This window comes from Artemia franciscana, chromosome 19 (genome assembly GCF_032884065.1).
Source record: "Artemia franciscana chromosome 19, ASM3288406v1, whole genome shotgun sequence".
NCBI lineage: Eukaryota > Metazoa > Arthropoda > Branchiopoda > Anostraca > Artemiidae > Artemia > Artemia franciscana.
The window spans coordinates 25476323-25492663 of record NC_088881.1 but is presented as its reverse complement, the minus strand read 5'-3'; the positions used below and the strand labels follow the sequence as shown (position 1 = coordinate 25492663).

Here is a 16341-nt window from a genome sequence, read left to right as displayed (position 1 = left end):
GTTTGTGTTTGACTGAATCTTGATAAATTTCCACTTCATATGTTTCTAATTCTAAAAAGAATTCAATTCATCTCTCTCTGAGTTTGTTAAGAGCCTAATTCATCTATTTCAGACCCTTATATGCCACTTGTGAACTGATAGCAGTGTCTATGTCTCTAAGAATTCCTTTTCTTACAATCTCCGACTTTTTAATAGACATTCTAAAACGTTCAATTTGCTATCATACCCTAAAAATAACGGAAACATAACAAAGTAATGCATAAACATTTTTATTGAAAAAACAAGGAGAATATCATTATAAAAATGAGTGCTTTGAATCCATTCCATAATAAACTTCATTATATTTTCTCTTGACATGACACTTGTTCTATTTTGTGGTTATACATGAGCTTTAACATGGCTTCAGCTGCAATCGCATTACACGTATCATCATTGGTATTATTGGAATTCAATGACCATATCTGTTTAATGCAGTTATGCAGAGCATTTGTAGAATAATACTTTAACAAGTCTGAGTCTCTCAGACGACAGTCATAAAAGAAGGAAAAAACCCTTAGGATATACTATTTTGTGAGCACCAGAGATTCTTATACAACACCCCCCCCCCATGAAAAAATCTAATATTATTTCGTAACATTATTTACAGTCAGCGCTGAAAAAACAAAATCTGAAAGCTTAAAATCCACAAGACATTTAGAATAAAAACAAGAAAAAAAAGCGCTTTAGAATTTTGGAATTGAGGCTATATACAAATGAGCCAAATAGACAATTGTGTATTTTTTGTTTTCTAGATTTTGTTCTTCCATCAATAGAACAGCACAAAAACACAGAAACAAACACACACAACAAAACTGAACATAAAAAGAAAAAAAAGGGAAAGAAAGACAGAAAGAGAAAGGAAGACCGTTTCCTCCATTAATAATTAAGATAGAGAAGTACCTGAACGAGGCTTTACCCCAACTCACCCATCCAATTACATAGGTCAAACAGCAAAGCCATACACATTCAACCGCAAAGAATAGTCCATGGACAGGCAGTCGTGTCGTCAGTAAGTACAAGTCCTCATAAACCGAATACTTAAGACCATAAATCAAACAAATAATTCAAAAGCGACCACCCAACACAAGGGCTCATCAGGAGAATACACACTTGCCTATAGGGTTTTGGCGCTTTAAATTCCCTACCCAGGCAAAGTGGCGCGCCTTCCATAAGCTCCTTTTGGTATCCCCGTGATAGGTATCACCCCTGAAATACATGCATATTAATAAACACTTGTAAAACAACCAAATGACTCCTGAACTAACTTGTCCTACCCTAATTTTGGCTCTCATAGATTTTTTGTAAACTAAATGATCCTACATCTAAGCCTTGTATGTTTATACTGAACACTTGTTATGTTTTTATAATGTTATAAATTCTTATTTATCCTTTCAAATGTAACCTAAATAAGATTCTAGAAAGTGAAGGCAAATTAAAACCTTAAAAAATACATATTACGCGAATTCCGCCAACAATCCGCAGTCAAAGATGAAGGACCGCCATTCCCAGTTACAAGGATTTCAAAATCAACCAAAAATTTCACTAAACATTGCTTGATAATTCATTCTGTATTAACTTAAAAGTTCATTATAATGAAAACTAAATTTTTTAATTGCCAAAATAATTTACTTACAGAGAAACCTCTTAAAATCAATTTGTTGCTTAAAATTTTACATCTATAATTAAAATAAGTGTAACTACTACAAATTCTTGCAAATTGTATATTGTGAGTAAACGGGAAGTTAATCACTTCAAAATCAAAATCATCGGTTTTATTATACATTTAAAGACTAATTTATTATTATCAGAAATATTAATACTCAAATCTAAGAAATGATCTTCTAGACCTGTGCCATGACTAAATTCGAGAGTCAACTCTGATAGATAAATATTTTTTGAAATATCAATAAATTCCTTACAATTTAAAACAAAAATATCATCTAATTTTTTTTATTTGAAAAAATATTTTTAAAATTATTTAAAACTTATATATAGACTTGAAAAGACTTATAAATTATATATCTTTTATATGTATTACATAAAACAAGTTCTAATAAGTCAAAATTCATGTCGAAGCTCTAACATCTTGAACTCACTGTACCGTTAAAGCAGTTTGTCCATCTAGCTTTTTTATTATAAGTGTCTATTTTTCAATTCATCTATGTTCAAATTACCATTAAATCTTATATAAGTATTATATAAAACAAATTCTAATAAATCAAAAATCATATCCAAGCTGTAACATCTCAAGTTAACTGTAGTCTTAAAGCAATTTGTCCATATAGCTTTTTTATTATAAGTGTCTATTTTTAAGAACCTCTTATTAGATAAAAGGAAATATTTCTTAATAAACATTTTTAAATTTTCCAACACTACATTAAGTGATAGATTTGTGTACGATTTGTGTCGTAGATTGGTAAACAAATCTACGTCTGTATATTTGTTGTCGCAAAATCAATTGACTCTATTCTTTTAACCGATACCGTTGTTAAAGAGTCTATCACCTACACTGAATTATTAACACTCCAGTATGGATTTAATTTCGAAAATTTTTTAATACCAGAACAATAGATTTTAAATTTATTTATCGTTTCCCTTAAAATTCGAGTTGGACGTATAGTTACTCCAGCAATAAACCGTGGTTTAGGGAGATTTTTATGAAAATTTACAGTCCAATATAACAAAGAGAACTTTTTGTCATTGTCATTAATTCTAATATCAAAAAGTATTCCCTCAGTACTTTCAATTAATTTGTCATCCTCTAGATTCATCTTTTCGAAAACATTGGTCGTATATAACTCCCTTGTTAAAACATCACAATACAGCTTCTGACAGATTATGGCAAAATTGTTACTAGCTTTATCCACAGGCACAATTACAAATTCATTCTGTAGATTATTAATTACTCGTTTTATACTAGCATTATAAAATAATGAGTTATTGTAACGGTTTTGTAAGTTAGCATATAGTTCATAACGTATTCTACTAATACTTAAATTCTCTCTTTATTCTCTTTCTTGTGCCACTTCTCAATAAATAAATCAAAATCATTTTCTAAGCTACCAAGAATACTTGATGGTTTCAAATGATGGGAAAGATGGAATTTATCCCCTTTGTTCATTATATTTTGAAGATCATCTTGTTTTATTATTGATAAGTCCCCTGTTATAATATGCTGGTAAGTGGGATTTACAAATCCCACCCAGTTGCATACAATTACACAAAGGTTTCCAATTTATGTTACTGTCCATTCTTTCAAGTATTAAATTATAATTAAAAATCCTTTTCCCAATTGTTTTTGAGAATTTAAAAGTTGAAATTGGGCTATCTTTATAGTTCAAATTACTAAGAAGGGCTTGTTTCACCTCCCGCTGATTTAAAATTCCTGGCAAATTAATGTCTTCAATCTGCTTATAAGTCAATTGAATAGCTAAATATTATATGTTATCCTGTTTACCAATCTCATTAGACTTATTCTCTTTTGAAATAAATTTCGTTTTAGCTAGAATGCAAATTGCATCCTATAATACTTTAATTTTATATCCAACAGCTATGTTCCCTCTGTCCAAAAATTTCAGCCTTTGGAGTCATTTCTATAAAATCCTAATTGATATGCTATTTAAGTAAAATGGGGAACTCCTTATCGTAAGCACTTTTTTCCATCCTACTGGCTGGCTTTTCTTTTGATTGCCTTTTATCTTTTACATTATAAATTATATTGTCAAAATTTTCTTGGAAATCTTTGCATTCCGAGAGCATGTCTTCGAACTGCTCATTGCTTGGCTCAGAACCTGAGGAGGAACTTGTCGATAGGATACTCTGCAGGTCGGGTTTGACTTCTGAAACAAAATAAACTCATTATTTTTCAAGGTAATAATCTTCACTTCCAATTCTAATGTTTTTGACCTCATTTTGACATTTTACCGCCTTAGGAGCAAAATTTTGAATTTGGGATCACATGGTTTGGCTTTTTCTCTTTTTTTTACCTTACAAATCTAAAATACCAGTCTGAAAAAAGCGAACCAATCAGATCATTTTGTTTTGCATCTGTTAGGTTTAGCAATACTTCAAGACTTAATTTAAATCCTTGGTTTTTGCCAAAATATGATACATGACAATTAGATGATTAAATTCATCTAATATGCACAGGAAATTTTTCTTACTGATATTCACGTGCCAATATTTTGAACTCTCACCACAATTGGAACGTTTTATTTACGAAATAATTTCCACGTTTTGCTTCCAAAAATTAGTTTCAATTAAATCGTCAAGAATCTTTACTAGAATTACAAGATTTTTAAGGTTAGCTTGTTTAAGGCCCAACAATGTCAATAACAATAAACGATACATACACAGACACTAAAAGAAAGAAACATAGACCAGAGTATAATAAAATAAACAAATAACAGGAATACGCTAAAAAACAACAACAGACTTAACATACTCACCATTATGTTATGAAAGGGGAAAAAACATGTTGAGCAAGGACGAGGAGCATGAAAGTCTAGAAGATTCCCAAAAGTAATTGCGAATGGAATACACACTAGTATAAAAAAAAAATAACTACAATAACAGACTTATTGGGGAGAATATCCTGCTGGCCGCGTGTTTTCAAAAGCACAAGACTTTTTTTTGAAATGCTAGCAATAAAAATCTATTTAGGGTTGGGATATCTTTGCGGTGTAATCTTGTTAGGTCATTTAACTTCCGAAGTACTTACAATAATGACAAAACTCTTACTTTATTCTTATTAATATAACCTTACCAAATGTTATTTTATAAACCACCTTTTATTTAATCCAGGTTCAATCAGTTTTGGCTAAATCCTTTACAATTTACTTCTTCCTATATACTCTGTCTGATGTGGTCCATCATTTTTATCAGTATAACTTAACTAAATACAATTTGTATAGCCATCTTTGATTTAATCCAGGTTTAGTACATTTTTTGTTAAATCCTTTACATTTTTCAAGCTTTTTTATCCTCTTTCTGAAGTAGGCTGTGATTTTTTTTTTTTTTTTACAGCGACGATCGAAATTTTTTCTCACAAATCTTAAAAAAAAAGGTTATATTGAAAACTGATGGAGAAAGTAAACCTTGAGATCCAATTAAACCAACTAATCTGAGATTTCTTGGCACTTTCACAGCAATATTCAAAAGAATTGGCTAATAATAGGACGTATGTTTTTATTTTTATTGTTTCAAAAGGGAATTGACACAATAAAATTATCCATTCTGAGCACAAATTGATGAAATTTGGCTACTTGCTTGTAGCAAATTTTCGTTTCTAAAGAAGTTTATATCTTCGATATGGAAATTTTCTTAGGTTTTACATTGCTTTTGTCTATATTCTATACAGTCATTCTAGTTAAGTGGTTGACGCGTTAGACGTGAAATTCTTTGGCCTTGAGGACAGAGGGATGAGTCCTGCTGTCGCTGGTTATTTGTTTTGAACCAGGGGTCAGTGGCGGGACTTTTAAGCTCGTCTCGAGTCGACCCAGCTCTAAATGGGTACCTTTGATAAATTTGGGGAAGGTAAAAAGGAGAGGTGTACCAAAGAACAGAGTGACTGGCCTCAACCCTCATGGCACTTGAAGGGCCATAAACGGGGATCAGCACTGATGGTAAAGACTGTGAAGTTTAGTGCCGAATTCTTTAACTTTTACCTATATTACACAATTACTAATCAGGGTTTAGTCAACCCTGATATTTCTGACAGACACTGATGCTTGATGAAAGACTAAAAGTACGTTTACAGTCAAAAATGGACTACTCCTTCTCTTTTCCAGGTTCATGCAAGATTACAAAACAAGGTGCAGGGAGTGTTTCTTTTTCTTACTATAAATGTGATTAATTATAAAAAAAAATATTTAATAGCCTAACAAACACTGAAAAATTAGGGAAATCATGATTAAGCTCCTAAGGTTCTGAAAAATCATAGAACAAAACTAGATGCACCCTATTAACAAGAGCTAAGAGCTCATATGGCACTTGTGACGAGGCATGAAGAGCTAAGAGCCAAGAGATCATATGGTATGAGCTCTAACAAAATTCTATGAATCAATAGATTGATTTAAAAGGAAAACAAGAGGCTTAATGCCGATCAGGATTTAAAATAAGAGCTCTGAGTCACGATGTCCTTCTAAATATCAAAATCCACTAAGATTCAATCACCCACTCGTATGTTATAAATACCTAATTTTTCCTCTCCCTTTAGCCCCCCAGATGGTCGAAGCTGGGAAAACGACATTATCAAGTCAATTTGTGCAGCTCCCTGACACGCCTACCAATTGTCATCGTCCTGGCACGTCCAGAAGCACCGAACTCGCAAAAGCACTGAACCCCTCCCCCCAACTCCCCCAAAAGAAGGGAGCGAATCCAGTACGGTTCCGTCAATCACGTCATCAAGGACATTTGCTTATTCTATCCACCAAGCTTCATCCCGATTCCTCCACTCAAGTGTTTTCCAAGATTTACCCCTCAAACTCCACCCAATGTCAAAAGATCTGGTCGGGATTTGAAATAAGAGCTCTGAGACATGAATTCCTTCTAAATATCAAATTTCATTAAGATCCGATCATCTATTCGTAAGATAAAAATACCCAAATTTTCACGTTTTCCAAGAATTCCGGTTTCCCCCTCCAGTCCCCCCAATGTCACAGAATCTGGTCGGAATTTAAAATTAGAGCTTTAAAGCAAAAGATCCTTCTAAATATCAAATTTCATTAAGATCTGGTCCCCCTTTCGTAGGTTAAAAATACATCAATTTTTCAAATCCCCCCCCCAACTCCACCAAAGAGAGCAGACCCAGTCCGGTTATGTCATTTACGTAACTTAGACAGGTTTTTTTCTTCCCATCCAGTTTCATCCTGACCTCACCGCTTTAAGTATTTTCAAAGATTTCCGGTACCCCCCAACTACCCCCCCCCCCAATTACGCTGCATCCAGTTGAGATTTAAAATAAGAGATCTGAGTTACGAGGTCCTTCTAAATATGAAATTACAATAAGATCCGATCACTCCTTGGTGAGTTGAAAATACGTCATTTTTTCAAATTTTTCAGAATTACCCCCCTCCCCAATAGAGCGGATCCGTTCCAATTATGTAAATCACGTATCTAAGACTTCTACTTATTTTTCCCAACAAGTTTCATCCCGATCCCTCCAATCTAAGCGTTTTCAATCATTTTAGGTTCCCCCACCCCATATCTCCCCCAAATGTCACCAGGTCCGGTTGGGACTTAAAATAAGAGCTTTGAGACGCGATATCCTTCTAAATATCAAATTTCATTGAGATCCGATCACCCGTTCGTAAGTTAAAAATACCTCATTTTTCTAATTTTTCAGAATTAACCCCCCCCCCCCCCAGCTACCCCAAAGAGAGCGGATCCATTCCAGTTATGTCAATCATATATCTAGAACTTGTGCTTATTTTTCCCACCAAGTTTCACCCCGATCCCTCCACTCTAAGTGTTTTCCAAGTTTTAGGTTTCCCCTCCCAAATCCCCCCCCAATGTCACCAGATCCGGTCAGATTTAAAATAAGAGCTCTGAGACACGATACCCTTCTAAATATCAAATTTCATTGAGATCCGATCACCCGTTCGTAAGTTAAAAACACCTCATTTTTTCTAATTTTTCAGAATTAACCCCCCCCCCCAACTACCCCAAAGAGAGCAGATCTGGTCCGGCTATGTCAGTCACGTACCTTAGACATGTTTTTATTCTTCCCATCCAGTTTCATCCTGATCTCACCGCTTTAAGTATTTTCTAAGATTTCTGGTTCCCCCCAACTGCCTCCCCCCCAATTACGCTGGATCCGGTTGAGATTTAAAATAAGAGATCTGAGTTATGAGGTCCTTCTAAATATAAAGTTTCATGAGGATCCGATCACTCCTTCGTAAGTTAAAAATACGTCATTTTTTCTAATTTTCAGAATAACCCCCCCCCCCCCCAATAGAGCGGATCCGTTCCAATTATGTAAATCACGTATCTAAGACTTCTGCTTATTTTTCCCACCAAGTTTCATCCCGATTCCTCCAATCTAAGCGTTTTGCATCATTTTAGGTTCCCCACCCCAAACTTCCCCCAATGTCACCAGATCCGGTCGAGACTTAAAATAAGAGCTTTGAGACACGATATCCTTCTAAAGATCAAATTTCGTTGAGATCCGATCACCCGTTCGTAAGTTAAAAATACCTCATTTTTTCTAATTTTTCAGATTTAATCTAGTATCTAGGACCTGTACTTATTTTTCCCACCAAGTTTCATCCCGATCCCTCCACTCTAAGTGTTTTCCAAGTTTAAGGTTTCCTCCTCCCCCCCCCCCAATGTCATCAGATCTGGTCGGGATTTAAAATAAGAGCTCTGAGACACGATATCTTTTAAATATCAAATTTCATTGAGATCCGATCACCCGTTCGTAAGTAAAAAATACTTCAATTTTTCTATTTTTTCTGAATTAACGGGCCCACCACTCCCCCAGATGGTCAAATCGGGAAAATGACTATTTCTAATTTAATCTGGTCCGGTCCCTGATACGCCTGCCAAATTTCATCGTCCTAGCTAACCTGGAAGTGCCTAAAGTACCAAACTGGGACCAACAGACCAACAGAATTTGCGATTGCTATATGTCACTTGGTTAATACCAAGTGCCATAAAAACAAGAGCCAGGAGCTCATATATGTGACGAGATCAGAAGAGCCAAGAGCTTCTTCCAACTAATTTTCATTACAATCTCTCCACTCTAAGCGTTTTCCATGATTTCTGGTTTACCACTCCATCTCCCCGCAATGTCACCGGATCCGGTCGGGATTTAATAATAAGAACTCCGAGAAAGGAGGTCCTTCTAAATATCAAATTTCATTAAGATCCGATAACCCGTTCGTAGGTTAAAAATACCTCATTTTTTCTAATTTTTTCACATTAACCGTCCTTCCACTCCCCCCAGGTGGTGAAATCGGGGAAACGACTATTTCTAATTTAATCCAATCGGGTCCCTGATGCGTCTGCCAACTTTCAGTGATCACTATATTGATCACGTATCTAGTTTCAGACCTTCTTCATGTAAAAATTAGGATTGTCCAGGATTCGAACTTGAGACTTCTCGCACCCTAAGCGAGAATCATACCCCTATACCCCAAGTCATACTTAAGGAGAACAATCATTTGTTTTATCGGCAAATAAAATTCTTCTCAGCTATCTTGTTCGCTCGCTCCCCCCCCCCAGATGGTCGAATCAGGGAAGAGACTATTTCTAATTTAATATAGTCTTGTCCTTGATATGCCTGCCAACTTTCATTGTCCTATCTTGTCTGGATATGCCCAAACTAGCAAATCTCATAACTCCCCCAAAAAGAGCAGATCCAGCCCGGTTATGTCAATAACGTATCTAGGACCTGTGCTTATTCATCCCACCGAGTTTCATCACGATCTCTACACTCTAAGCGGTTTCCAAGATTTCCAGTTCCCCCATACAACTCCACCCAATGTCAGCGGATCCGGTTGGGATTTAAAATAAGAGCCTTGAGACACGAGGTCCTTCTAAATATCAAATTTCATTAAGATCCAATCACCCGTTCACAAGATAAAAATATCTCATTTTTTCTTATTTTTCCGAATTACCAAATTTGGTCCCCCCCCCATCTTCTTCAAAGAGAGCGGATCCGGTCTGGTTATGTCAATCATGTATCTAGTACTTGTGTTTATTCTTCCCACCAAGTTTCATCCCAATCTCTCCACTCTAAGCGTTTTCCAAGATTTCAGGTTTTTCACTCCTACTCCCCCCAATGTCACCAGATCTGGTCGGGATTTAAAATAAGAGCTGTGAGACATCATATCCTTCTAAATATCAAATTTCATTAAGATCCGATCACCTGTTCGTACGTTAAAAATACCTCATGGTTCTGAACTAACCGTCTCCCCCCCCCAGATGGTCGAATCTGGGTAACGGCTATTTCTAATTGTGTTGCGAAAACAACACTTTGATTTTGTCCCGTTTTTTTTTCCTATGCCGCCGATCTCGGCTTATTCCTGGAAACTGCTAAGGGTCTAACCTGTGCGGTTTTTACGGAAAGTGTGGACCTCAGGCCGGATTGATGAATATGGCATTACATTTTGGAAAGCTCCGCAGAACTCTTGCCTGGGGCCAAAAAGGATGGTTTTTGCTTGTCCACGAGCCAGAGTCTATGGTGTGCGAAGTGAAGTAGAGCTATATAGCCTATGTCAGAGAGGAGTATATGAAGTTGTGCAGCCAATCTTTCGTTTCATCAAACCATGTTTATGCTTTCGAGTGGAAAGCTCCGTTCTAGCAGGCAAGCAGGCAGGCACCACTTTCAAATTGAAGATGGACTAAAATCTATAAGTGTTAAACATATGCGACAGTTACCCGGGCCCACAGCCAATATATCTTCTTTGAGTGATAAATAGAAAAATTTACAGAAGCAATAAAGTGGCATTTTCCCACGGGTCCGAAAGTGCTGCCGTGATTTCGGCCGGGTTTATCATTTTTTTTTTTTTGGACTTGGGATTAAGGTAGAGAAATGTTATCAGATGTACCTCTTAAACTTTAAAAGTTCCGTCATTGCTAAAGATATTGGAGCTTATCCTTTGCTCCTTTCTAAGTGGTGACGTTAAAAAGTTGGCCTACGTCAAAAAAATCAACTTTTGAACTAAGACAGATAGAATTTTTTTTCGACGGCAATCGATAGCTCTTGATGAGCCGATCAAAATATATGTCATCCATTTTTTGGTACAAAAATTCCTTCATGAGAAACGCTGGTTTTAAAGTTTCAAGGGGTTGACAACTTCAATAGTAGGGTGCACACTGAAACCAAAAATAGGCCGATACGAATTGTGAGACAAGTAGAGGACTTGTAAGCAACAGTCACCTATTAGACCATAATCATCTTCGGCAATAAGGGGTTTGCAACTTTGCCTAGTTGGTGTACCTATAATTTGTTTCCGGTGCATTTGATGGTAAGACCAATTTGGTTCCAGTGGTAAGACATGCAGGGGACTTGTAAGTAATACTCGTCTGTTAGGCTACAATCATCTTCAGGGAAGAGGGGTTTGTAACTTTTGCTAGTTTGTGTAGTCTACCCATACTCCCTGTAACCTACAATTAAGTGTTTACGCAACGGGTACAAACGATAACGTAAAACAATGAGGTAGTTTCGTAATAATTAGTGTCACCTATGGCATTTTAATCCCGAAAAGTTACGGACAGCTTTATAATACCAACTAGATTATGTAAGATATTGTTCTAAGTTTTCATCCGTCACGATGTCTACGATTGAAAAGGGTAAAGTTCAACTGGCTGCAAAGTCAATTTAGTCCCTTCTTTCGATATTCTTTTGTTATTGTTGTTTTTTCAAAGCTGAGGAATAGCCTTTGATAATGTGATTACTGATCGTGTTCTTCTTTGAACATAACGTTTTAAAAGCTTCGATAGGCTGACAAATTCAGCGTTTAACCGATAGCAAAGAAACAAAACCAAAGTGTTGCTCTCGCAATACTTTATTCGGCGTAGCCGGAGAAAGGTTGCCGCAACACTTCACGTTGCTCAGACAACGTGGGTCTAGTTTAATCTGGTCTGATCCCTGATACGCCTGCCTAATTTCATCTTCCTATGAATTCCTCATCTTCCAAGTGCCATAAAAAGCAAGTGCAGACGCTCCATGTCCCATAGAGTGCTGAAACATAGACCAATCTAGAGCAACACAATGTTACAGGAGAAACACATATCAAACTATTAAAATTCAATGTATAATTCACCACAAGGGTTACCACTGAGATTGGCGGAAAGGACCCCTCCCTCCACGAAAAAATGGTTGCCAAAAATGTTTTTTTTTATCTTAGATTTTCTACCCCTCTCAAAACTTCAGAACCCTGCAGACCTGTATTTTTAAGTGTAAACGAGTCTTCATTTTTGCGCCACATTTTAATTCATGCCTGGAATTCCATCAGTAGCATATGCATTTTGAGCTACTCGAAGATCGAGCTGAACTCGAAGAAGAGCTCATCGAGGCTAGAAAAATGCCAAACCGTTTCGACTAGGTTAACTTTAAATTAGAAAACTTTGCATACACACATTAGTAGCTTAGGGTTCGTGTTCCCTATAAAAACATGCGAATTAGTGACAAGCCTACAGCTCTAGATCAAAAGGACAAGATGCTCATGTCATTAGAGTTAATACCTCAAGACATCTTTTTAGAAAATGATTTAGACCTGCTAACAAATAGAATATGGAACTATTTTGACAAGTTTCTTAGGAAAATTCCATGTTATATGTTGAAATATTAAAATCCTAGGACTAAAGAAAAATAGTCAACATTAATGCAGTCAAACGAATTGAATTGAAGACTAATTTATTGTTCAACAAATTTTGTCAGGTTAACATTAGTTACGTGAAGCCTTTTTGCTAGGTTTTTTTTTTAGATTAAACGTCTAAGACGCTCCTTAAAACTAATTTCTCTAACTGGAGTAGCTCACTGCCCTAAAACCAGGAGTGTAGCTCCAGCTTTTTCATTGGGGATGTTGGCAACAGAGGTCCACATTCAGAGAGTCAATGGGTATGGACTATATAATAATTTTTTCCACAAATTATTGGGGGCAACTTCTCCCCTCCCCACACGAAACCACTGATTAAGACATACCTGGCATTGAAAAAATTGTCAATTGAGTAAATGCTTGACCAAAGACGTGCACACAAACAATAAACATAAAAAAAAATTTGTGAATTGCCTCATCTAATTTGTGACAAGGGAAATAGATTATAATCCATATTATCTATTTATCCCAAGTATGAGCCGATGCGTTCACTCTTTTAGAAATATATTACTTTTGTTTTAAATACTGTAGGACAATTTAATATGCCGTCCCGGGAGCAATTACTTTAAAGAAAAGACCATAATTTAAGATCAATTGCTTTTGTCAAGATCAATATTTTTTGACTAATTAAAAGAGTAGGCCTACTAAAGCTGAAAAACGATTTTGCTTTTAAAGCAAAATAGATTCTGGTTTTTCGAAATAATACAATGCATTTTTTTATAAGAACATCTTTTTAACGTTAAAGTAGTATTTCAAAATCTGTATTTTCGTCTTAGCAGAGGTATCACTTAGAACGCCGATTCAGAATCCAACAGAAAACCAAACTACGATTTCTTTTTCTAATGAAAAAATACTTTATTTGACATAAATATTGTTTTTCTTTTAAATCTGCTGTTACAATTTGGCAGAAACATCATATAAAACGCTGATTCAGCATTCAGCAAAAAGTTGAAATACGAACTTAGTTTTCAAATTAGATCTTAAAAAATATTTTATTTCACGTGAAAGTTGCATTTCAAAACCTGCCTTTTCAACTTGGCAAAAGCATCATTACGAACGTAATTCAGCATTAACTAGAAAACTGAAATCTGAATTTTTTTTTAAGTTTACCATTAAAAATATCAATTTTAGCGTGCATCTGTATGTCGAAGTCAGCATTTTAAACTTGTCAGAAGCATCATTCGGAACACTAGCTCAGCATTCAGCAGAAAGCAGACAAATTTCGTAATTAAAGTATATCCATAAAAATATCTTATTTAATGTCAAAGCTGCATTTCAATTTTTTTTTTTCAACTTAGCAAAATCACCAACCAGAACACTCATTCAGCATTGTAAACTGTGGTTTTCACGTTTATAGAATCCTTTATTTTAATGAATATATTTTGTAATGTCTAAGTTTTATATTAAAACCTACTTTTTCAACTTGGCAGAAGCATCATTCAGAAGGCTGATTGTTTATGGAAAAAAAAAAATCTTACAGAACGTGAAGGACATCGTTCAGAACAGAGAGCTGTCGAAATTAGTCAGAGAGCTGGCTAATATCCATAAAAAACATTTTATTTAACATATAAACTATATTTTGAAGTCTGCTTTTTCAAATTGGCAGAGGCGTCATTCAGAACGTTGATTTGCATTCGTTAGAAATCTTCCTTGTAAGGTTTATATTAAGGTTTAAAAAAGATCTATTTTAGAATAAAAGCTGTATTACAAAGTCTGCCTTTTCAACTTAGCAGAAACATCATTCAGAAAGTTGATTCAGCATTCAGTAGAAATCTGGATAGTTTTATATTTAAAGTATATCCTTAAACATTTCTTTTTTAACATGGAAGTTGTATTTCAGAATCTGCTTTTTCAACAAAAATATAACAGTTCAACATAGGGATGAAACCTTTTAATTGATAGTGAAACAAATATAAAATTTTTAACTGGATATTTCGGACACACATACAGTGGCCATGATCGGCAGTAAAACTACTGATTTTAATTTTACTGCTGATGATGGACACTGTATATGTGTCCGAAATATTCAGTTAAAAATTTTATATTTGTTTCACTGTCAATTGAAAGGTTTCATTCCTATTTTAACTGTTATATTTTCAGCATGGAAAGGCAGTGTGGTCCTCGAAGTTATCTATGCTTTTTCAACTTGGCCGAAGCAAAAACCAGAGAGTTGATTCGGCATTCAACAAAAAAGCTAAAATACGAATTTTGTTTTTAAAATTTATCTATGAGAAACCCATTTTTAACATGAAAGTTGCATCTTAACGCCAACTTTTTCGATTAGGCTGATGTATCCTTCAAAAACTGATTCAGTCTTTAGAAAAAAGCCAAAATACGAATGCAGTTTTTAAAGTATCCGATGGTAATTTGTGGTTTTTTGGAATTACTAAATCCTTTTCTTTAAATATTATCATTTTTTAACATGAAAGTTGTATAACATCCGGACCGGCAAGGAGAAGTGGGTTTTTCGGTCAGCCTCTAGAATTCTGAAGACTCCAAGTTTCAATCAATAGTGACGAACAATTTTCCAAGGATTATGTAATTATGAAGCCGTAATTGCTCAATTTTTAAATATATGTATTTAATCTTAATTTTTAAAATTAATTTTATAGACAATTTAAGAACAAAAGAAGAACGAAAATCATTAAAAAACTTACCTTCTTTTTTTCCACAAAAATATTTCAAAAGCTCGTCATTGGTTTTTACATTCCAGCCAGCCTAAAAACAAGTAGCAAATATTACTTGTTTAAAAATATCTATTTCACCAAAATTGGGTGAAAACAGGCAGTAAACATTAAAAATATTAACAGATCGATTCAATTGATAATGATAAAAAAGGTTAATTTTTTGTTGAAAAACATGTTGTCAAATGAATTCATCTTCATCATTCTCATCAAACTCAGCAGCAAAACATCCATATAAAAAATCAATATGAATCAGTATAATCAAAAATCAGCCTGGTGAGCATACGCCAAGCATTTTTTGGCTAACAGCCAAAACAAAGACGCTTCTTGAAACTAATTTCTCAAAGTGGAGTGACTGACTGCCTTTACACACAAGTGCAACTGAAATTCAAACCCTACAAATATCTATGTACAAATATGTTCTTTAACTGATTTTAATAAACCCTGAAATATTTATGATTTTTAAAAATCTAAAAAAAAATCATCCAGCCGAATTCAAACTACAGATGAGAAGAGTATGAATTTTAGTTGTGCCGAACTAATTCTATCATAGTCTTTGAGTGGCCATGGCAGAAATCTGATGAGTTTACTCATTTTCACAAAGAGTAAGAAGCTTGAGAGTTCTGCTTTCTCCAAAGGGCCATCAGCAAAGTTTAATAAAAGGCATCAAGTAAACATCTACACCAAAGGATAAGAAAAAGGTTCAGTTTTTGTCAGAACCAGGGTCCTAAGCAAACATTTGTCCAGGAAGAGGTAAGTATACGGGATATCCAGAAGTGAGTTTGGAAGGAGACTTAACATCAAAGTCCCAAGAACAAGCAAATTATAAGGAAAATACAAGAACATGATGTACAAATTACTTAAGAATTCGAGGTGGAGGGGGTTTATTGGGCATGACTGGGCACCCTCCTCCCTCACACAAGTACCTATCCATGGACGAACAAATGCGGATTTTAGAAGACAAGTAACCTTTTTCTTCTCTTTCAAATTATTTGCTTTTCCAAATTACTCTTGCAAAGTGCAAGACTGAGAGTCACTGAAGCTTCACTTAAAGTTACTCTCCACAGCATTTTGGTAAACATTGTAAATTATGCCCATTTATGCATGGATTCTAGCAGCCTTGATAGCCAGCCGCTCCAATAAATATTCAAGAAATAGTCGTTGATTCATACAACTATTAAGTATCTCTGATATACACAGTATTCGTTTTTCTTTAATGAGATGGACTGTTAAAGGCTTAAAGCCAAGGTATCTCAAGGTATTCGGGATCCCTTGTCTGAGAGGACGCGGGT

The 16341-nt window shown here is 35.1% G+C and overlaps 1 protein-coding gene across 1 annotated transcript in view; it reads right to left on the bottom strand.

Moving 5' to 3' along the window:
- Positions 1 to 253: 253 nt before the first annotated feature.
- LOC136039469 (uncharacterized) overlaps positions 254 to 16341 on the bottom strand; it is a 33540-nt gene continuing 17452 nt past the window's right edge. The window contains exons 3-4 of the mRNA XM_065723239.1: positions 15023 to 15083; positions 254 to 3878 (exon numbers count right to left, since the gene is read on the bottom strand). Coding sequence (XP_065579311.1) covers positions 3655 to 3878; positions 15023 to 15083 — 285 coding nt within the window. The 3' untranslated portion in view covers positions 254 to 3654. The remainder of the gene's footprint in view (positions 3879 to 15022; positions 15084 to 16341) is intronic.